Source organism: Lutra lutra, chromosome 13 (assembly GCF_902655055.1).
Source record: "Lutra lutra chromosome 13, mLutLut1.2, whole genome shotgun sequence".
Classification (NCBI taxonomy): domain Eukaryota; kingdom Metazoa; phylum Chordata; class Mammalia; order Carnivora; family Mustelidae; genus Lutra; species Lutra lutra.
This window is the reverse complement of record NC_062290.1, coordinates 1686652-1710130: the sequence shown is the minus strand read 5'-3', so window position 1 is coordinate 1710130 and position 23479 is coordinate 1686652. Positions and strand designations below refer to the sequence as shown.

General features: G+C 54.3%; 1 protein-coding gene across 2 annotated transcripts in view; it reads left to right on the top strand.

Annotated features, from left to right (window-relative positions):
• The window catches only part of SYK (spleen associated tyrosine kinase), a 69540-nt gene extending 49720 nt beyond the window's left edge, over positions 1-19820 (top strand). For both annotated transcript variants that reach the window (XM_047699212.1, XM_047699211.1), the window contains 7 exons: positions 2177-2264; positions 2716-2893; positions 5301-5510; positions 6400-6589; positions 12731-12871; positions 13505-13617; positions 17638-19820. In XM_047699212.1, coding sequence (XP_047555168.1) covers positions 2177-2264; positions 2716-2893; positions 5301-5510; positions 6400-6589; positions 12731-12871; positions 13505-13617; positions 17638-17710 — 993 coding nt within the window. In that variant the 3' untranslated portion in view covers positions 17711-19820. The remainder of the gene's footprint in view (positions 1-2176; positions 2265-2715; positions 2894-5300; positions 5511-6399; positions 6590-12730; positions 12872-13504; positions 13618-17637) is intronic.
• The last annotated feature ends 3659 nt before the right edge of the window (positions 19821-23479 follow it).

Sequence of the window (23479 nt, the reverse complement as noted above, 5' to 3'; positions counted from 1 at the left end):
GTGATGGTATTGATTAGGGCAGAGAAGAATCACCAGATGTAAAGTGCAAAAAACAATGACCGATGATAGAATGGGCCAGCAATGTGTTTTTCACTAAGTTCTAATGCGAATCTGTACATTTATAATTTTGCATTGTTCTCTACAAAGTCTGAATTCTTTCTGGCCGAGCATTCGACCCCAGAGGGTGTTGGGTGTCCTGCTCAGTGGCACACCCATCAGACACTGCAGGAAAGATGGGGCTGTGTGTTGTGACTTGACCTTCATCATCTCCTCACACCGCCCCGATAACCGACATGACAGAAAATGTCCCATTTCTTCGGAAGAACATTCTCTCGAGGGCCGTGCCGACTTCTGTCCCAGGGAGGTGACCCAGGACCCAGGCAGGCGGCGGATGCGGTAACTGAGGGACTCGCAGGGCTCGGCCAGGCTGGGAAGGCTAGGAATGGCCTGGGGCCTGCGTGACCTTCTGCCTACCCAAGTGGGCTTGGGCTCGGTGTGTCCAGGACCACCAGCTCTCCCTCAGTCTTGATGCCCTGGCGTCCTTGTCCTGCATTTGTACACTTGTCCCTCCGCTTTAGAATCTCCCCCACAGGCTTTTTTTTTTTTTTAATTGAATACTGTTTCCACTCTGGAGTTCGACTGCAGCTGAGCCCAGGGCTATGGGAGGCCTGGGGTCCCCAGTCTCTCTGAGGACAGTTCTGTCGAGACAGGGTGGTTGTGGCCTAGACAAGAAGTGGACCCACAGGACGCCCAGTCGCCTGCAATCTCAGGCCGGTTCTTAACAGAGGGGGTCATCACTGGGTCGTCACTGGGATTACCCACGCCTGTTTCCCTCCGTTAGTGTAAGGCTGGAGAGAGCTCCCGGTTCTAAGACACTATCTCCATTCGTTCATTCACGGTCATTCATTCAGTCGCTCACCGGTGTGTTTGGCACAATTTTATCGTGGTCCAGCTGTGGGCAAGGCAAAGTTCAGACGCAGGGAGGGTGCGGCTGTGCCCCAGGCCTTACGCGGTTTTTGCTAGTGGTGCGTCCCAGCCCCTCGGGTGGAGCGTGGGAGGAACGTGGGAGGAAGGCCGGGAGAGGCGGAGAGCGCGGAGCGAGCGCACCGGGAGAGCCCCCGGGGTCGTCGTGCCGGGAGCAGCAGCTCGGTGGCGCTCCGCACACGGGTGAAGATGGAGGTCCAGGTTTTGGAGATGGTGGTGGCCGTGGTGTCCTGTGACCCTATCATCGTCCTTCTGGTTCCCAGGCCTGGGACGTCAGGCAGGCAGACAGGGACCCCGTGTGTGCCGTGGGTTAGGTCACGTGTGCAGGGAAGCTTGATGTCTCTGTGTCTTCACATTCCTCCAAACCCTGGCAGTATCTCGTGGCTTCCTGGCCAGTGCTTGGGCCTTGCTACGGGAAACGGCTGGCTGACCCTTGGCTGACCCTTCCGGTCAACTATACAAAACTAACAAACACACCGGAGGTTTGAATTGTGATTCTTTTCCACAAACCAAGTGTAGTAGCAACACCCTTGTTTTAAGAGGAGGCGGCGAAGGCAGGCTGGGAAGACTCAAGACAGAGACTTCCAAAAGTGAAAGGTTATAGGTTATAGGGACGTGAGGAGAACATCCTTCCCCAACTCCGTCACCTCATCATGCACATGGATGTAAATCAGATCAGTCATCAGGAAGGTCGCCGCCCTCCGGCATCCCATCCACGGAGCTAGATCTCCACAGAAGTTCAAGTTCAGGCGGAAACCAGGACCACATAGACGTTCTGGAGTTGGGATGGGGGAAGCAGCTGGTGGATACTCTGTGTTTTTTTTTTTTTTTACATAACTTCATATGACATTAAATTGAGCAGAGAGAGTTGATGGAGGGAGAATAAGTCCAGGGGGTCATGTGTAGGCAGACATGGGGTTTGAAAGGGTCTGTGACCGGGGCCTCTCTGAGACCCGGCAGCCCCTTGAACTTCACAGGGGCCCGAGCTCCGTCTAGCCCCCACAGGGTCCAAGCAGTCGCCCGAAGAATGAGATAAGCCATGGTGGCTTTTTTTGTCTCTGTCCCTGACGCTTTCCTTTGTCTTCCCCGCATACGTCATAATGTGATTATTTGAAAACAAAAGTCATTGTGCAGATCAGCTCAGCGGTGTGTCCACGAAGACAAGTGACCCGCTGTCCTCTGTGTGCTTCAGGCCTCCTCGTCCGCAGGGAGCCGGCCCGAGAGCTCCGTGACCTTCAATCCTTACGAGCCAGACCGGGGGCCCTGGGCCACGGACAGAGGTGAGACACACGCGGTTCCATCCCGGGCCATTTTTCTCACAGCAGCAATGGAGCGGGCTTGCTAGCTCAGCCCCACACAGAGGCTTGGCAGGTGCATGGTGGGCGCCACTGCTCGCGGGGACAGGTGGCAGAGGTCCCCTGTACGTGCGCCACGGTGCCCTTGTGCCTGACGTGGTCTTTGAGGCCTCCGTCTTCACCTCTGGCACGAAAGACCCCTTTCTGGGCACATCTGTGCAAGAACGGGGGTGAGCCCCCTGGGGATGGAGGCGTTTTTGCTACCCCCCAACACACCGGGAGACACTGTCCCCTGAGCGCTCGCTGGCAAAACAGCCATCAGGGGAGACCAAGGTCTGGAAAGGCGAGGTGTGACCGTAGGAGGCAGGAGCGAGTGATGCGGGGATTTTCAGCAGGGACCCAGCCCCGGGTCTCCTGTTGCTTGGCTGCACTGCAGATGCCCAGAGAGAAGCCATGCCCATGGACACCGAGGTGTACGAGAGCCCCTACGCGGACCCTGAGGAGATCCGGCCCAAGGAGGTCTACCTGGACCGCAAGCTGCTGACCCTGGAGGACAGCGAGCTGGGCTCCGGCAACTTCGGGACCGTGAAGAAGGGCTACTACCAGATGAAAAAGTAAGTCACGGCGACACCTCCGCACGGCTCGCCCTCCCGCGAGCTGACGTTCTAGAAACCGCCACACTACACGCATCCCGGGCGTTCGGCCCCAAACACAGAATCTAACCCAGCAGGGCCGGATCCTTCTTCGTGAACGGTGTGTGGTTCTCCCTTCACGGTGCGGCTACGGTGAAAGCATTCCTTGTGTATGTTAACTCTGCATATGCTGGTGACATAGTCCGCTCGTGGGAGGTGTGCCTCTTAGAGCATTAGAAAGTAGGAACCTGCGAAATGTCGTAAAATGAGAACATCCTCTTGTTACCACCTGTAACCAACAGTAGTGTCTTTCTTACTTTCGGGTCTTTTTAAGCATACATATAGGCAGGTACTATTCAGTTAAATTTTAGTTAAATTACTCAGTGACAACAACACAGCATTTTTAAGTATTTTATTTTACTTTTCAAATCATTTCTTTTACCCAGAAAATTCCTGATTACAGACATCAGTGCAATTATTTATCTGCTTTTTCCTATAATTTCAGATAATAATCCATACCGTACAATAGCTAGAATTCCCATGTCACTGAAATTTCTATACCTCATTTGCTCTGTAGAAGGTGTCCCAAAGAGTGTCCAGTACAAGGGTCAGACTGTATAGTCCTTCGAAACAGACCCTGCCTCTGAGTGTGTACGTTTGAATTAGTACGTTACTGATACAAATAGAGTTGGGTTTAGTTGTTTGATGTTATTTTGAATCATGACCTTTTATAGATGTCTTATCTTGAGTGGGTGAATTTACAGGAGTCAAGTGTCAAGAACGTAGGGAAAACATGCACAGAAACTCGTGCTTGCCGTCCCGTTTTTCTGGATGCGTGTAATTGACCGATAGGCTCGTTTGAAAATCCATGCAGGCACATCGCAGTCATTTGTGAAATGAATGTAAATTACTCTGTATTAAAGCATGAATTTCTTCAACTAGTTCATGACACTTAAATTCCTCACTTAATTAAGTACATATATTAAAGGAGACGTAACTACGGGTATGTAATGTCAACTGGAGGGTTTGGGGAGAGGAGAGATGTTTCTATTACTATTTCCTTGACTGCTCGTTTTCTTCTGCTAAGGTGACCTTACGGTTTTTCTCCTGTCTTGCGTTTATGTGGGGAAGGCCACTGACTCTCAGATGTTAAAGCCACCGCGACTTCCTGGGATAAACCCCTCTTGCTCATGAATGAGAATTCATCCTTTTTCGTAAATCACTGAACTGAATTTGCTAATACTTCTCTTAGAATATTTGCATTTATGTTCACGAACGATACCAGTAAATGATCTTCTCGGAAGTTTCTTTGTCCAGTTTTCGCATCAGGCTATACTGCTGGTCTCAAAATAACTTGGGAGGTTTCCCTCCTCTCCTCTTCTCTGGAAGAGATGGCGGGTGTTTTCTCTTCCTTCACTGCTGCGAAGGATCACGAGGGTTCCCTTGTTCACTTCGGTCCCTACCTCGCGCCGTACACGGAGCAGTTCCGGCGGGACGTAGGCGCAGCTCTGGAAAGGCACCACGACGCCGTGACGAGAGAAGCGCAGGGAAGCATCCCACGACAGCGGGAGGGGCGGGGAGGCTCGGGGGGCGCTCGCGCAGGACCTACAGGTTGCAGTCCGTGTGGAAACACTTGTTAAACTCTACACCGACGTGGTCTGGGTTTTTGTGAACGGATGTCAGACTTACTCTGCCGTTCTCTTGTTTTACCGTCGCATTGGACGTTTCTGCTTTTATTCCCCCTTTCGGAGTTCAGCAAAGGACTTCCTGTGGGGAGGGGAATCCCATCCAGAGAAATGCCCTTTTCCAGATCACGCAGCGTGAACATCATTCATTTGTTTACGTCCCGCTCTACCCGAAAACTTTCAGGAGGTCAGACAGGATCTACGGGATGCTTTTATGAGCAAGTGAAAATCAGCTTTTTTTTTTTTTTTTTTTTGCAAACTTGTTACAGCTTGCTTAAAATGATCAATGCTCCATTTTAAAAGGTGTTTCGTAAACCACGAGCTTTAACAGTGTAGCCTTTTTAGCTGCGTCCGGAGATTCGCTTTGACATGTATGGAAGGAACGTTCTACTCACCCACGTTACAGATAGTCGGAGACAGACCCGCAGAGGTTGGAGGAATCCGTGCGTGTCGCGGTTTCTGAGGTTTATTGGAAAATGATTTGCGTGTCCTGTACTGTTCAGGCTGTGTTTGGCCGGGCGCCTTCCAGCAGCGCCTCACGATCTGTAGCTAACGCGGGGTCGCCCCATCTACAAGATGGGAGAACACGGCCGCGGACGTCTCGATACACGGTTTCCGGCGCAGCAGTTATGCTTCCTGGAAGGTGATTCCGTAGAACGTGGCCGCTCCGAAAAGTTCCTTATGCGCTCTGGTTTCTTCCGCAGAGTCGTGAAGACGGTGGCCGTGAAGATTCTGAAGAACGAGGCTAATGATCCCGCCCTCAAAGACGAGTTGTTGGCAGAAGCGAACGTCATGCAGCAGCTGGATAACCCGTACATCGTGCGCATGATCGGAATATGTGAGGCCGAGTCCTGGATGCTGGTCATGGAGATGGCCGAGCTCGGTCCGCTCAACAAATACTTACAGCAGAACAGGTACCTCGAGGTCCCCGGCAGCTGACACTGTGCCGGGCAGGGCCGCCTGCCTGGTGTACGTCATCGCCTGAGGGCTCTGCTGGCCCCCCACTCGGGGACCTTCAGGGAGGAGGGGAGAGATGCTTGCGTCAGATGCTCCTGTAGCTCCTCCGGTGCTCAGGACTCCAGCCTAACGATTTGGTCCTCGTTCTCCTTTCCTCCCTCTGTACGGCCCAGCGATAGAATCAGCCTTAGAACACCTTGGCAATCAGTCTCTGCTCACTCGGCAGAGCATGCCCTACCTAGGCAGAGAAATATTAAAACAAACATTTTAAGAGGAGGTACCAGTGATTGACGTCTTACGCGTGCGGCTGAGCTCTACATCCCCATGAGTAATGCTGAAAACTTCTGTTGCCGCTGACCGGCTGCCACCGCGGGTGGGGGACTGACACTGTGCTGGTCTGAAGCTGCTGCTGAGCAGAGGGGCTCCCATGGAATAAGTCATAACCGGAGCCTCTGGTTACATTGTCCCGTGTGATATGTTACACGTGTGCTCTGCTTTGATTGTGTCTAATCAGCACGGGAGGAAGGTGCCATTACCCCACTTTGTAGGTGACAAACAGAGTCAGACTTGGTTTTGTTCCCTGTCCAGTGTGGGAACGAGGATTCCAAGCAAAGCCTGGCCTGTCCACCCCAGTCGCAGCGCACCTTGAACGTCCTGGTTGTGCAAGACCAGGCTCACGGGGCTCGGTGGGGAGCGGCTGTAAGTGAACAAGGGCGTCTGCCGCCACCTGCCGCTCTTAGGAAGAGTAGGAAATGAGGGGATCCCTCCGCCTGCATGAAGAGCCCGGCTGGCCGTCCCCGGTGCACTGTTGACCGCCGTCACTAATGACCCGTGTGTGACTTTCAGGCACGTCAAGGACAAGAACATCATAGAACTGGTTCACCAGGTTTCTATGGGGATGAAGTACTTGGAGGAGTGCAACTTCGTGCACAGGGATCTGGCGGCAAGGAACGTACTGCTGGTGACACAACATTATGCCAAGATCAGTGATTTCGGACTGTCCAAAGCACTCCGCGCTGACGAGAACTACTATAAGGTAGGAATGACTTCGCCCGTGTGGTGAGAATCTGAAATGCAAGTGTTTGTGTCCTTTATTTGATTATGTGAGGGTTTCAGGAAGCAACTTGCCTACTTAAGAAATGTTCTTGCTAAGCTTTGATTGTATTGTTTTAAAAAATGGAAATACTCCTATATCGCAACTTGACTTTATTCCAAATAGTATCTTCCAAACTCTATTCCTGAGAACAAAAAGGAATCAAGGTATTAATTGATAACTCATTAAAAAACAAAACAACATAGAATTGCTTCCTTAACTTACTTCGGGAAAATGTGTTGGACAGGTTGATTCTTGTCGAATTTCCCAGAGCCCGTCCCTGACCCCCCAGATAAACTGATAGCAACTCGAGGAAGGGAGACACACAGGAAACCCTCATGTGAACTCAGTCACCCTGTGGATGTACAGTCTAGGCTGATCAACTGGAAAACGTAACGGAAGTGGAACCCAGATAGCGAAAGACCAGCCAAAACCAGATCTCCAACTCTCCGGGTGCCCGGGGGTGTTCAGCGTTCTTAGAAACAGACAGCGCATCCTGGAGCTCGCACTTGAGGATGGCACGGTGGGGACCTCGGGGTTGCCCTGAGCTCCACACCCTGGAGCGCCTGGTCCCCCACCCACCCACTGGCTTCTCTCTGGCACGGCCGCCCTGCAGGGGGCAGATGGGCACAGCGCGTCTTGGTCAGCTAGGGGTCGGCATAAAGGATAGGCAGCAGGAGTGGAGCTGCCCCACAGAAGCTGGTGCCAGAGCAGAGCCCCTTCAGAGAAGAGCCACCGTTCGAAAAGCACCGAGTGAGCCCTTTACGGACACGGCTGGAAAGTGACACGGAGGAGGCAGCGGCCCAGAGGGACAGCCCCACGCACATGCCAGAGAAAAGCAGGCCTCCCATCGGAGGCACTTTGGAATATAAGTTTCGTTGTGATGATTAAAGGGAGAACAAAATCGAGACTGAGACTAGGACTCGAGGAGGATGCGGGGAAGTTGAGATAACAAATCGTCCCCAAACTTAGTGTGTTAACACAATACCAAGTGTGAATTGACGCGCAGTTCCGCGCTGGGGTGGGGCGTGGGGGTTGGCGCGTCTCTGCTGCTCATGGTGCCTCGGGGGCGGTCCCAGGTGGGCAGGAGGATCGGCTCCCATTCTGCTCACTTGCACGGCTAGAGCCTGATCTCCTGTGGGCCGGGGTCCAGGATCTCTGCTGCGGCGTACCCAGGCAACCTAGCTCCCCTGCACATGGCCTCTCCGTGTGGCCTAGGCTTGCTCGCAGCATGGCGGCTGGGTCCTGAGGGCAGCTGACTCGGGAGGCAGGAAGAGAGGCTGCCGGGCTGCTAAGGCTGAGTCACACCCACCTCCTGTACAGGACACGGCACCAAGGACCCACTGCATGGCACCCCCCAAGAGATCAGCAAGCTGGGACACCTAGAGACAGCTAGGAACCAGGAGGAACGCCGGGGCTGCCACTGTCGGCCCCACGGTGGGAGCCACCATGGTTCCCAGTGACCTCCTGTGCAGAGGCCCCCTGGCAGCCTTCATCGCTGAGGACCTGTGGCTGTTGTGGATGCCCCCAGCTTCCGTCACCGAGCATCCTGCTATGGACCCCCGTGGACTGTACCACAGAGAACTCCAGAGGCATTCAGTGCTGAGAAAACCACCAAAAGCACAGTCTTTGCAGACTCTTTGCCTATTGCATTTTAAAGGTTTTCACCACAGATATTTCCACGCACACAGAGAGCGGAGGCCTGAGTCCCTCCCGGCTCCCCATCCCCCACTTCCTCGAACCCAGGACAGCAGCCAGCTATGCAGAACACCAGCCCAGACACCCACAGCTGACCTCCACCCCCAGGCTCACCCTCATAGCTCTCGCCCACCTCTGCACCCCTGCACGCTGCCAGCCTACCTCCCCTCGCTGCCCTCCCCGGCTGCGCGTGTGCTGGAATGAGCCTGTGCAGCTGTGGGAGTGCACTCGGACAGCCAACTCGAGGATCATGAAGATCAGGGAAACTCAAGAGCATCACAGTAAACTGCCAGTAACTGACCCCAAGGAAATGGAGATGCCTGAACTGACACGAAATTCAAAAGAGTTCTTCTAAAAATGAGCAGAGAGCTGCACAGAACACAGATAAAGAATTTTTTAAAAAATCAGGAAAATGATACAAGAACAAAATGAGAAGTTCAACAAAGAGATGAAGAACATAAAAAAGAACCAAAAGAAATTTTGGAGCTAGAAAATACGATGATTGAACTGAAGAAGACCATGGAGAGTTTCGGTGGCAGACTAGGCCAAGCACAGGGAAGCATCAGTGAACCCAAGGACAGGTCAATTGAAATGATCCTGTCAGAGGCGCACACAGAAAATGAGATGGGGAAAGAAAGCCTACAGGACCTATGGGACACCATTAAGAGAAAAAAGTCCCACATTATTGGATTCCCAGGAGGAGGAGAGAGGAAGAAAGGGGCAAAAACTTACTTTTAAGAAATAATGACTGAGAATTCCCAAATCTGGGGAGAGATTTGGACGTCCAGATTCATGAAGCTCATTGGTCTCCAAACAAATTAAGATCAAATGGATCTTCTGCAAAGATTATGCAGAAACCATACAGGCCAGGAGGGGGTGGGAGGATGTATTCCAAGTGCTGAAAAGAAAGAATTGGCAAAGGTTACTTTCATGAATCAAAGTTGTCCTCTAGAAGTGAATAAAATAAAGATTTTTCTAGATAAACAGAAGTGGAGGGAGTTCATCACCACTAGACCTCACTTAGAAGAAAGCTGAAAGTTCTTCAGGCTGAAATGAAAGGATAGAAATTAGTAACATGAAAATATACAACACACTGGTAGAAGTAAGTATATGATCAAATTCAAAATATCCCAATACCACAACACAGTGTTGTGTTGATCACTTAACTAGTAGAAAGATTAAAGGACAGGGGTATTAAAGATCCCTATAGCTACAATAATTTGTAGCAGATACATAGTATAAAAAGATATGAATTGTGACATCAAAACCATAAAATATGTTGGGAAGAAATGAAAGGGTAGAATTTTTGCATACAAAGTGAAGTTATCACCTTAAAACAAATTGTTATATTTACTAGATGTTTTATGTAAGCCTCAGGGTAATCAGAAAGCAAAAACCTACAGGAAATACACACAAGATGGAAGAGATTCTAAGCATACTGTTTTGGAAAACCATCAAATCACAAAGGAAGACATCAAGAGAGGAATAAAGGAAGAAAGGAACTACAAAGCAGCCAGAAAACAATAAGAGGGCATTTGTATGTTTTTACCTATCAATAATTAATTGCAAATGGATTAAATTCTCCAACCAAAAATATAGGGTGGCAGAAAATTTTTTTTTTAAAAATTGACCCAAACTACATGCTGCCTACAAGAGACTCACGTTAGCTTTAAGAACACACATGTTTAAAGATGAAGGGATAAAGATATTCCTTGAAAACGGAAACCAAATAGTAGCAGAAGTAGCTACATTTATGTCAGATGAAACAGACTTTAGATGAAAATCTGTAAGAAGAAGCAAAGAACATCATTGTATTAATGATGGAGTCAATTCATTAGGAGAACTTAATTCTAAATATATATGTACCCAACGTTGGGGAACTTTCTGAATATGACTGAGTAAACAGATAATGACACATCTGAAGGGAGAACTAACAATTATACAATAGTACTAAGGGTTTCAGTATCCCACTTTTAACTACGGATAAGTTATCCAGACAGAAAATGGATAAAGAACATTGGACTTGAACTGTACTTTAGGCCAAATGCACCTTAACAGAACTCGCAGGTGAATTCTACCATTGACAGGAGAATTAACACCAGTCCTTCTTAGGCTCTTCCAAAAAATGGAAGAAGAGCAGATGTGCTCAAACACATTTCATAAAGCCAGCATCACTCTGATCCCAAGGCTGGATAAGGATAGTATCACAAAAGAAAACTATAGGCCAAAACCCCTGATGAACATACGTGCAGAAATTCTCGATAAAATGCTAGCAAACGAGGGGCGACTGGGTGGCTCAGTCATTAAGCATCTGCCTTCGGCTCAGGCTGTGTTCCCAGCGTCCTGGGATTGGGCCCCACCTTGGGCTCCCTGCTCTGCGAGAGGCCTGCTTCTCCCTCTCCCTCTGCCCCTGCTTGTGCTCTCTCGTGCTCTCTGTCAAATAAATAAATAAATAAAATCTTAAAATAAAAATACTAGCACGGTGCACTGCATTGATTGGATGAGCAATAATCATATGGTCATTTCAATAGATGCAGGAAAAGCATTTGACAAATTTCAGTACCCTTTCGTGATGCGTACTTTCAACAAAGTGGGTATAGAAGGAACAGGCCTCAACACCACAAAGCCATGAGGACAAGCCCACTAGTCCCACCAGACTCGATGGAGAAAGATCGAAAGCTCTTGGTCTAAGATCAGGAACAAGGGAAGGATGTCCACTCATACCCTCCTACGGCATGGAGGTTCCTCAGAAAGTTAGAGATGGAGCTACTCTATGACCCAGCATGTGGCACTACTGCGTGTTTATCCAAAGGACACAAACATAGTGATTCAAAGGGGCACCTGCACCCCCACGTTTATAGCAGCGATGTCCACAGCAGGTGGTTAAGGAGAGACTTAAAGTGTAAACTGCAAAACATATGTCCCGAGCTCTTCTACCTCCCCAAGGGGATATATTATCCATCTGTACTTGGATGTAGATTTTTCTGCAAAGATTCAGGAAAAATGATCAAACATGCCCATCTCTATGGAGGAAGATTTGAAGTTGGTGGAGAGAGACCTCACTTTTCGACATATTTAGGATACGTCAAAGGGTTATCTTTGTATCACCTCGAAATTCAAATTCTAATGGCAATAACACCTGTAACTATATTGTTCCCAGCTTTGGAAATCAGAATCTCGAAGTAATGCATTACATGACTGAGATGGAAGTGTAATCAGAGCGTCACTTAGAGACACCCACGGTGCCTGTGGTCTCACAGAGATGTCTGGGGCTGGCCCCCCGCTGACCCACCGTAGGGCAGCCCATCTCCCTCCTCCCTCCCCCCAAGGGTGCTTGTTAGGGTAACCACCCCGAGGAGGCAGCAGGACTGACTTATGCATTGAACACCAAGCCCCAGAGGAAGGGGTTTCTGCTGGGCACAATTTTGATCTCTTTACTACCCCCTTACTTTTTTAAATTAGAAAGTTGAAAACATTTTTGGAGCACTTGGCTGTCTCAGTGGGTGGAGAGCGTGACTTGATCTCAGGGTTGTGAGTTCGAGCCTCATGTTGTGTGTAGAGATCACTTAAAAATAAAATCTTAAAAAAAAGAAATGTTTAAAACATTTTTTGATCAATACTAGCAGTCTGCGACAAAATGATTAACATTGGCTTAAAGCCATAGCTAGGCACCTAGTAAAAGTTAACAGTTCTTGGGAATAGCCCAGTGTTTCTTGGAGCACAACCGCGAGGCTAAAACTTCGGGCCTGACTCTTTGCATTGGCCCAGTAAGCTCCATGAAGCTGTGAGTAGAAGAAGACGAGAGGGTCCAAGAAATACAGCCTGAATCTTAAAACTATAATTAAATCTTAAAAGTTTAAATTTTTTAAGATTTAAATACCTATTTTTTAAAGATTCAGACCAAATATGTACGTGCAAATACACACCCACACGGCATTTCGTGAGTCATTTTATTCTTTTTTTTTTTTTTTACTTTGGCTAACACATGTTCATTTTATTTGTCGACATAAATCTCACCGTCTGAACTATTTTTAAGTGTGCAGTGCAGTCACGTTAAGAACGTTCCCTGTGTTTACAACCATCCTCCAGAATTCTCTGAAACTCTGTCCTCCTTACACAGCCTCTCCCCTGTCTCCTTTGAGCCCCCGGTCCCCGGCAGTCGTCTCTGTGACATGGACCCTCTCGGGGTCTCAGCTGAGTGTCTTCAGGCACTATCGCTACTGTAGGGACTTGGCCGGCTGAGTTCACGGAGTCTTCCTGTCCGAAGCCCGATGACCCTCCGTGGCGTGGACACGGACATATCCGCGGACGCTCGGGTGGTGCGCACCTTTTCCCGCTGGGCGCCCACAGTCCTGTTGTCACCGAGAGTCTCTGCTTTGCTTTCAGGCCCAGACGCACGGGAAGTGGCCGGTGAAGTGGTACGCTCCCGAGTGCATCAACTACTACAAGTTCTCCAGCAAGAGCGACGTCTGGAGCTTCGGTGTGTTGATGTGGGAGGCGTTCTCCTACGGGCAGAAGCCCTACCGGGTGAGCCCCCACCATTTCGGTTCTAGCTGCGTGGCTCGCGGAACAGACAAGCCCGGGATGATTGTCACAGGACGGTGAAAATCATGAACTCAAAAAGTCTGGGCTCCCTGTCGAGTGACAGTGAGCCTCGGGGACGACCTCAGTTCATTCTAAGCTGACACGTGACATTGACGGAGTAGCGTACTTAGCCTCGCTGGGCTTCACACATATAAGTACGCATGAGAGACGCCCACGTCAACAGTGTAATTGGAGGGAAAGAGATATTTAATCCTGGCTACTTCCAGGGTTAAACTGACAGTTCAGTTAAAAATTTTAGATTTTTTAAAGTCAAAATATGTATGCCAGGAAGGGCATATGTGCTGGAATACAGCTTATAAATTCTCACAAGTGGGTGTGTCCATGAAGCGAACCCCCGGATGATGAAACAGGAGGCCCCCGCACCCCCCGGAGGCACAACGTGTCCCCCAGGGCAGCCCCGTGTGACTTCTAGACCATGGGTTAGGGGCTCTTGTAAGTGAAATAGTGCAATGTGTACTTTTTGCCTCTTTGGGCAGGGGTAGGACTTAACCTGTCAATGTGCTGTGTTTTGCCGAATGCTGTCTTTAATAAGGCTGGGTATGTTTTGCATTTTAGGGCATGAAAGGAAGTGAAGTTTCGGCTATGCTGGAGAAAGGGGAGAGGATGGGGTGCCCCGCGGGGTGTCCGAGGGAGATGTACGAGCTGATGAAGCTGTGCTGGACATATGAGTGAGTACCCAGCATGCCCTGCAGTTTATACAAAGGCCCTGAGGCACATGGGAAGGCCCTGGAAAGAAGCACCCCCCTCTGCCTTTCCATGAACCAGGGCTGTGCTCCCTTCTAACCGAAGAGCTATGAGTGGCTTGGTTCCTGGGCCAGGCTCTCGTACTCTTCGGTACAAAGAAGTAGTTTAGACAATGAGCTCTAATCCAGGTGTCAGAATTTAAGTGTAGATGCTGTCAGCTGCGGGGGAGGGTGGTCGGTGTAGAAGATGTCGGTGGGAGTCCGGGCTGGCGCTGTGTCCCCCTTTTGGCAGTACTGGACGGCGGAAGTACTCAGCAGGGCCATGAATGTCATACTTGCCTGATTCCCGACCACCTTTCCTGGCAAGACCAGGGGCATTGTCCAGGCCGCAGAAGCACTTCCCCAGAAGGGACTCAGACCCGGGACAGTGGCTCTCAGCGTCGGCCCAGTACCGTCAGGCATTCTGCCTGGACGTGCACGAGGTGCTGTAGGGGATGGTGTTCAGGGCAGCTCCCCAGACCAGAGACATGCATCACAGCGGACAAGCAGGGACACGGCCTCTGACCTTGCCCGGATCGGAGGCCTGTGAGTGGGCTGTGGGGAAACCCTGACCCAGGGGTGTGTCTGTGAGCCCTCGGAGCTCCGAGGTGCCGCGGGTCTGTGATCTATGGGAGCCGTGTGCTTGCCCGACCGTGGCTCTAACACTCGGGGTCAGGTTTGTGGCCAGCGACATGGGCTGATGCAGCAGAGCATCCGGAGGGTAAGGAATACTCCAGGTGCTTTTGGATGCCTCTCGGGATGCTGTAACTCCTGGAGGGCCATCGTCCCCCACGGCTGGGAGGGGAAGAATCTAGAAGACCCGCAGGGTCAGCCCCCAGGGGAGAGGGCAGACATTCCCTGGCTGACGCCGTGGACACGGCCCAGGGAAAGGGCCTTTGGCGGGGGTCCGATGGAGTCGATGGGAACAGCGCAGGCTCGTCCAGGCCTCCAGCAGGCACCTCGCACCCTGCTTGGCTCTGGAGACCCCGCAGGCGGTGAGGATTCACTGGGAGCTGAGCCCCAGGTTGGAAAGGGGCTCTCAGTGCCTTCCCTCCATGCACTTGGGTCCCAGGCTCTGGCCTAGGCAACCCCTTCCCAAGGACACTGGGTCAGGTGACCCCCAGCAGCAGGGCAAGGCGGCGGGTCAGGCGCAGTCCTGGGGAGGGCACTTACTAGACATAAGCAAGCTTCTAGAAGAAGGAAACTTCTGCGGCGGGTTTCACTGCCTCGCGGAAGAACGCGCTGGAAATCATTCTGAAACACATTTTAAAACCTGGAATTAAAATCAGCTCTCAGGGAGATAGTTAGAATCAGTGTTTTGGCATTTCACGCTAAGACTGAGATATTCATTTCTGACTGCCATCCTTTGTGTTTGCCGATGACGAGGGTAAGGATGGGCAGCAGGAGGCTCGCGGTGGGGGCAGGTGTGAGGGATGCCCCGTGGGCTGGGGCGGCCAGGATGCCCCTCCCAAGACCCCCAGCTCCGGGGGCACTCATGGCTCAGGGCACCCGATGCCGGCACTCTGCCTGCCTGTCCCCACGGGACACGGACGGCCCCTTACACGGTTATTGGTGGCACGGTCCACAAAGGGAGACACGCAGGGGACACGGGTCTCCCGGGTCCTCACCAGACTTGTGAGCTCTCGGGAGCTTTGTTCCCAGGGCCGTGTGTGCTCACAGAGGGGTTTCAGCTACAGCAGCGTGAGCCCTGCAGGTGGGGGCATCTTTCCCACGGCTTCCAGCCTAAGCACGCGCTCTGGCGAGTTCCATGTCGCTAACGGAACACCAGCCACGGACTGCAGTGTCGGCCAGGTTACAGGACTGATGGCAGTCGGTGCCTAAGATGAGAAATGATGGGCCCTTCTCAGTCTTCGATTCATTTTCCAGCAGAGCCGCATTTCTGAAGGTCCAGGCTCTTCTGGTAGTGACCCAAAACCAGGTGGGGGACAGGATGGGGGTCCTTAGACTCGGTCTCAGTGTAAGTAGTGAGACGATGTGCCCTTGAATGACAAAGCACCGTTTTCTTGGGCACGGTCACCAAAGAGCCCTCATACCAGGAGACGGTCTGGCAACCGGGTCCCCGCCCGGGGACCTCAAGACAACACCCGGCCAAGGTGGGCGGCAGTGGCTGCCATCACCCAGCTTTCCCTGCAGACCCACAGTGTGTCCCAGAGCAACGTTCTGGGGACTTTCCATGGTGGGGGCCGGAGCCCCGTGCATGCAGCTGGACCCCTGGACCTCTGGCCTTGCAGAGGGGAGAAGGCATTCCGAGCACACCCGCCAAGGTCACACTGAGGGCAGGGGGGGGGTGTCAGGGCCAGAAGGGAACATGGTCCCTGAGGAAGATGGGGAGCGGGGGGCCGGGGGCCTCAGTGTGTTTACAGAGTCAGTGCCTGGCCTGTAATTAGGGATGCCAATGGGAAAAACACTTGCAAATTAGGAGAATTGGGGTCTCTGCACCCTGAAAAATGGGCTTCTGCCTGATGGAGAAAAGCCCGGGATACTGAGGATCCTTGAGGTCGGGAACGATCTAGAGGGAACTCAAAGTGCTTCTTAAAGATCATTAAACCTGAGCAACGGGGTGACGTTACCTGGACCATCTTGAGGCCCACTACCCCCGGCTCCCTGCTCTGCTCAGTGCCAGGTCTGCTCCCTCTGAGCGCCCTGTCCCAAGCGCCCCAGGATTCACGTGGGCCGCACTCACCACTAGAGGTGCTGTGTGCAAGCCACCATCCCATCACCCGGGGCAGGGATCGGGGACTCTCACGGAAGGCCCAGACCCTGCCCAGCTAGAGCCCACGGGCCGGGGGAGGGGCGGACAGGCTATAAACAAGGTCGGGAATCCATGTGCTCTCAGAAGGTGAGGAGTCCGATGGCATTTCAGTGCTGATGACACGGCCCAGGGGGTGTTGTACGTGGGACTGGGGTCTTCGAATACTTCCTGGGTGCCTGGCTGCCAGGGGCAGGGACTCGGGAGCTCCAAGCATTTGGGTCCGCAGAGAGCTGGAGGAGAACGTTGGGTTTTGGAAAGTCGAGGAGGTGCGCTCTTTGTAGAAGGAGGGAGGCCGTCCGTCTGTGTCACAGACGTTCAACCCACACTCCTGCACCCGGGCTTGGCCCCCGGCCCTCCTTGACCACGGCTTGGCGGCCAGAGGCATGGCTCGCACCATGACGCCCGAGGTGGCCTGTGTCCCCAGCCATGAGCACAGATGGCCGCTGAATTCCCGGAGTCCGTTACGGCTTTTCCTTGTCTTGAAGGCTGTAGGAGAAGCCGTTTATTCAGGTGCCATTTGACAAAACCCGTGCGGGCTCTGTGGAAACTGTGCTGTCTTGTGGGGGTGAGTGATTCTGGGTCCCCGGGAGCCTGCCCCTGGCTGCCCTGCCAGACCCGCAGGGAACCTCTCAAAATTCCAGTCTGAATGTCGACACTTCACCCAGGGTGACCTCAAGTTCTGGTTCACTTCCGGGGCAACTCTGCCTGCAGGCAGGGCAGCCCCAAATGGAAGCAAAATAAGTTCTGCTTCGGGGCAGGTTCCCACAGTTCTTTTTTTTTTTTTTTTTAAGATTTTATTTATTTGACAGAGAGAAATCACAAGTAGGCAGAGAGGCAGGCAGAGAGAGAGGAGGAAGCAGGCTCCCCGCCGAGGAGAAAGCCCGATGCGGGGCTTAGAACCCAGGACCTGGGATCATGACCTGAGCCGAAGGCAGTGGCTTAACCCACTGAGCCACCCAGGCGCCCCAGGTTCCCACAGTTCTAAGAAAGCTTCCTTCCAGCTGATGCTGCCGCGCGGGGGCGAGAGGTCTAGGACACGCTTGGAGTTTAACGGAAATCGACGGCAGGTGTTCACAAAGTCCCGGGCAGTATGACTGCGGTGGGGTAGGGCCCCAGGGGGCGCGGCCACGGGCACCTGTCGCGGGGCGGACGGCGCGTGCGGGACAAACAGTAACGGGGTCTCCCCTTCACAGGGTGGAGAAGAGGCCGAGTTTCGAAAACGTGGAGCTGCGGCTGCGCAATTATTACTACGACGTGGTGAACTAAGGCCTGGGCCCTCCGTGGCCTCCGGGGGACTGGGGGGCCGGGCCACGAAGCCCCCCCAGCGCCTGGATCGGGACAGCGTCCGCCTCTCTCTGCCGTCGGGGGAGCCAGCTTCGCGCGGGCTGTGCTGCGACTGTCCCCTGCGCGGCTGTCACCCCAGAGCCCGCCTGAGAACACGCTCTCCGCAGAACGCACCCTCCCTGAGGAGCCCGGGGAGAAGGACCGCAGGCTCGGGGGGCCGTGGGTTCCTTCATGTTTCCCGTCTGTGCAGCGTGTGGGGCAGGTCCCGCCAGCACCCGGGTCGGCCTCCGACCGTCCAGCAGCCTGGAGGCAGCCCCGCACGGCCTGGGCTCCGCTGCCTCCAGAACCTGGCTCCCACAGGTCCCAAGACTGGGCCCTGCCCGGAAGAGCTTTCCCGGCGATGAGTGTGCTTTGAGACTTTACAAAAGGAAGAAAGAAAAAAAATCAAGCTGGACCAGTCCAGCTCCTAAGCTTGTAGCCAGTTAAGGGGGAAAAAAAGTCTGGATGTTGTATTTGCTCTGTGCGTTCGGAGACACGAGACCCAGATCCTCGGGAAAGGCAGGGCTGTGGCATGAGCTGACCTGGCGGCCCCCTGCTCCCCCCCGCAAGCCTCTCCCCTGCACACCTTCCTGGGAGGCTGCTTACATGGAGATGGCGGGTGCTTGTCCCCTTAGGCCTGAGCAAGGACAGACGACGGCGTGCAGGGGCTGTCGTCTCCGCAGGGAGGTCCAAACCCCCCTCCCCTAGAGAGATGGTGCCCCAGAAACCCCGACTTTCTCTGTGTTCATGGCGTGGGGGTGGGGTGAATGCGGGGGCCAAGGTCATCTCCGCGTGAGTTTCCTAAGATTGTATTAATTCATAATAAAGCCAGACCCTGAGCCTCGCCACAAGCATGCCTGAGTGTGACCTTGTCCTGGAGACGTGGGACCGGGAATTCTCTGCTAGCTCTCTAGTCGCCCTAGTCGCCCACGTGCGAGCTTATGCAGGTCATTGGCCCATCTGTGCCGTTCGGAAGTCAGAGGGAATTAGCCGTCCTTCTTAGGTCAGCTGAGACCCATAAGACACAAGACCCCGAGACATTTTAGAGTGTCCGTCTGGCGTCTTGTCAGGAGGGTTGTCCCTTCCAGTAACCGGGGAGGAGGCCGGGGGGACGCAGCAGTTGGCACGCTTGCTCAGCCAGAAGCAGACGGCAGTCCCTCATCGAACTGGTAGGGAGATGCGTTTAGAACCCACCTGTGCTGTGTTTTTGTTTTGTTTTTGGGATTGTGCTTACTGGTGGATTAATCATTTTTGTTAGAGAAGGTCCTGGCGTGCTGAGCAGATACTCAGAACAGTGGCAACACACATCAGAGCCCCCAACGTCAACAAGCTGTGGGACACAACCGTGCGGCGGGGCCCCCCGTGGATTCGGAGTCGCGCCTGGAAGGGCTGGATGGAGCGTGGGGACCTCTGAGCAGGAGGCCGCGCGTGGAAGGCTCCGTGATGCAGACGCGCGCCGTCTGGGAGGGGAGGGTCCTCACCAGGCCCTGCTGGGGCTGGACCTCACGGGCGTGCCACCCTCCGCCCGGTTCTCCCTCCCCAGGCCTGAGCCCCCTCCTCGTGCCTTCCCTTCTGGTCCTTGTTCTGCGGGAACAAGGCAGCTTCGTGGACAGACGTACTGCTCAGGGCAGAACCAGTCACTGCTGGTGCCACGTGCACACCCCATGTCCCCACCGTGGGACTGGAGGTTTCCATAACACAACCATAACCCAGTCTGTGGTGACGGGACCGCTTGTGGTCTTCACGTGAGCGTGTCCCCACGCAGGCTGTCGCTGGCCTTGGTTTTCCTACTGGACGGCAGCGTCACGGTTCCCCCAGCCCCATGACAGCCGCCCCGCCTGGACGTCCACACGCACAGGTGACTGCTGAGTCCTCCTGCTGGGCACTCCCCACCCCAAAGAGCACACGTCACCATTTCAGAAGAATGACCTTTTGTCACCAGACTTTTCTTTTTTCTTTAACTGACTTTTTAATAAAAACTTTAAACTAGCTTTATGATGATTTTCATGGAATACTGTAGGTTGTAACGTCAAATAAACAGTGTTAAGCAGCATCGTGAAATGTGAAATGTGAAATGTGGTGTTTAAAAAAAAAATGCTAAGTGCCCAGTTGAGTCCTAAGAAGACGGCTGCACAGAGATACCTGGGAGCGGGTCTGGGGGCTTCTCTTGGGCAAAGGCCTGCTGAGGAATTCCTGGGGGCAGGAGGTCTGCCCAGGGAGGGCCTGATAGCCCACCTCGTACCCTCAGGGAAGGGGGTGATGATGCTGGGAACCCCCACAGCACAGGTGTGCCAAGTGGCAACAGAGAGCACCAGTCAGTGGGTCCCCAACACCAGCCGTGGCGGGTCCCCTGCTCCGGGGGAGGCTCGCCCACCAACCGGCGCGGACGCCTGCCAGTGCAGACTCCCAGGCTGGGGGCCCAACTCTGAACATGTCAGAGGGAGCTCCACCTCGTGAGGACCTGCAGGCCGGCTGGGCGGTGACTCAGGAAGCCGGCAACCTTGACTCCGAGCCTTCAACCCTGGGGAGGGTACAGGAACCTCAGCGCCACAGAGGCAGGGACGTGAGACAGCTCTGCACCAGGTGGGCTCGGGTAGAGGGATTTGAGACCCAGGATCGTGGCTCCAGGTGCGGACAGACGTCAGAGCGAGTCAGTGAACATGTTCCGGGTGCAGGGAAGGAAGAGTCTTTTCCAAGAGCCGGAATGAGAGGTGGCTTTTCTGCAGGCTCTATTAGGGTAGGATAGACGGGGCTGATGGTTCCACGTCATGCTACTTCTGGACACCTCTCATGGCCTCGGGAATGGTGGCCAGGGACAGCGGGTCCTCCCCAGTCCCTGCGTCTTTCTCGGTGTTGGGAGGCAGGCAAAGGCAGAGCCCAGCCCCGCTCCCGCTCCTTCCCCTGCAGGCCTGTGGAGAAGCCAAGACAGACCCTCCGGGGGCTTCTGCACCAGCGAGGTTGAGTCCCTGCTGGAGAGGCTCGGGCAGCTCGGCTCGGCCCTGCCCGGGAAGGGCCCCGGTGCCCAGCAGCCTACTCACAGTTTGAGGAGCTCAGCAACAGAGACCTTTCCACACATTCGCGCCAGCTCAGCGTGTCCCCGACTTCTCTGACCACAGCCCCCACATCATGCTCAGGGCCTGTTAGCAACACGGAGCTGGCGATCCACACACAGGCCAGAAAGCCGCACACGAGGGAGGCGGCTCTACTGGGGACAAGGGGCGCGGGTGGGGAGCTGATTCTGTCCCTGACGTCAGCCGGGGAGGCTGTCCGCTGTGCTACAACCGGCCCCGTCCTGATCTCACATGTGGGTTCCTTGCACACCCTGTTCTCTCTCGCGCACACACACCCCCAGGACACGTACAAGCAATCACTCCTTCAAAGAAAAACAGGCAGCAATGGTAGCATCTTGCTACACCGGGGCTGCCCAGGGCACATACTTGGCATTTCACCACCTAGAGCTCTTTCAAAGGCCACGTAGGATGTTGGAGCTTTGCAGAATTAGCCTAGAGGGGAAGAAAGCACTTCCCCGGAGCCGCCGCTGCCCCATCCACTGGTGACATCCGCCTGGTCTCCCTGCACACCCTGAGCCCATGGCACACGTCTGCTTGTCGGCCTCTGTCTGTCTCGCCAGGGGCTGCCGGTCACGGCCCCCTCGCAGGGCGTCAGCTGACCACGGGTCGCTCTTGGCGCACACACCACTCGGCCGGGGTCGGCTCCGGGAGCGACCTCGTTAGCGAGCTGTTATTCGACCAAAGCCGTGAGTCACAAGGCAAGGCCTCACCGTCCCTGAGGTCTCAGAATGACTCAGTTTTCCATGCACGTCATGACACTGTGGAACAGTGGGTGAGAAAGCCATGTTGCTCGTAAATGGCTCTTCCTCGTTCGTGGAAATTAAGCTCCCACGTCTGGGGCTGGGCATGGTCTGTGGCTGGTAGCAGGTGCCACCGTGGATTTCCCTGAGCCGCTGACGATGCCGGAGCGTGGGGGACGTCGGGGCTGGGACCACTCCCCGCTCAGGCCCAGCTGTCGGAGGCCTTCTCTCAGGACGGGGGGCACCACAGAGGCTGTGGCCGGGCACACAGGGACGGGAGGGGAACTGTTTTTGCTACATGGGCCCTTGCCATGTGTCTGTGCCAGTCAGAGAGTGGTTTTCACGGAGGAGGCGAGCCACCAGCCCCCAGGCTGTGAGGTTCCTGGCCTTTGTGCTCCCGGGACTGCACAGACAGTGGCCCACATGCTCACTGCATGTGTTCCCCGAGCTGCTGCGTGCACAGGCTCACACAGCCGCGCACTGTCCCCTGGCCACTGTCACGGCTGCGGGACATCCACCACCAACCACCCCCACCCCACAGAAGGAGGAAACAAGACGCTTGCTGTTCATCTCTGTGCATGTGCAACAGTGCAAGCGGCAGGAGGGCGCAAACAGAAAGGACTGAGCCCACACATGTGCACACGCGCACACACGTGCACATGCGCACACATGCGGACACACGCGCACACATGTGGACATGCACACACAGGCTATCAGCCCACCGCCATCCGGGATGACTCAGATGCCAGGCCTGCCTCCGGGACGGGCAGGATTACGCCGGGGAGACTCCTGTAGAGGGAAGTGCAGCCCAGCTCCAGGCTGGCCGGGAGCACGCACCGTTTTAGTCGACTTAGTCCTGCCCTCAAAGCATGTACTCATTTGTTCACACCGGGACACTCTTCTGCCGAAAGTGAGTAAGATTCCCACCCACGGCTCTCACCCCGGGGGAACTCTGAGCTCCGGCCCGTCCCTGCAGCTGCACAGCACTGTCGGCAAACCCAGGGCCCCAAGCTGGCCAGGGGGGCCCCTGTCCTGCAGTGTGTGTGTGTGTGACCCTGTTAAACAGTATCTGTCTCTTTGTTCCTGAGCCTCATGTCGTCCTAATACTCCTTTCAACACGAAAATCACATTCTGTCATTAACCTACTTGGTCACCATTTTCCCAGATCAGCCCAGGGTATGCACACTGGGCTCCCATCCCCGGTCCCCCAGAGTTAACCCTGCTCCCTATGTCCCCCGCGCGGGGTTGGGCCTGGGGCACGCCTTCCTACTTCACTTCCCCATGAGGGGTTTGTCTCTCCTGGGCCCCTCCAGGACTGCCCGCCCGCTCGGGCTCCCAGGGAGGGTGCCGGAAGCAGAGGCCCAAGATCAGAGCCGTTCTCTGCACACCTGCAGAGTGGAATCGTGGGATTGGATTTTTGCTACCAAGACCAGTCCTCCTGCCCTTGAGAAACGAGCCTAACTGGCAGAGCAGGATTTACAACGAACACTTCATCCCAGAGGCGACTCCCTGCACTGCTGAGGGGGCCTCCCCGGCCTGGGCCCCTGGGCCCTAAGCCACCAGTGGTTCTTGGAGGCCTGCAGGAGAGAACGTCCACAACACGTGACTGCGGCATGAGGCTCTGTGGGTGTCCTCGTCTTCCCTCTCCCTGCTCTCAGCTTTTGGGACAGCACCCAGCTGAGCCTCAGGGGCCGGAGATGCGGATGCCTGCGTGATACCCTCCAGCAGCTTCGGCCTCGCCCTGACCACGGGCAGACGGGCGTGCAAAGGGTTGCATGCGGCAACCAGCGGACACGGTGGGACGCCACGGCGCTGCCGACACGCGCAAACAGCGAGCCGGCCTTGCACGCCAGACCCGGGACACGGCACCGAGGCTCTGCTGCCTTTCGTTCGTTCGTGTG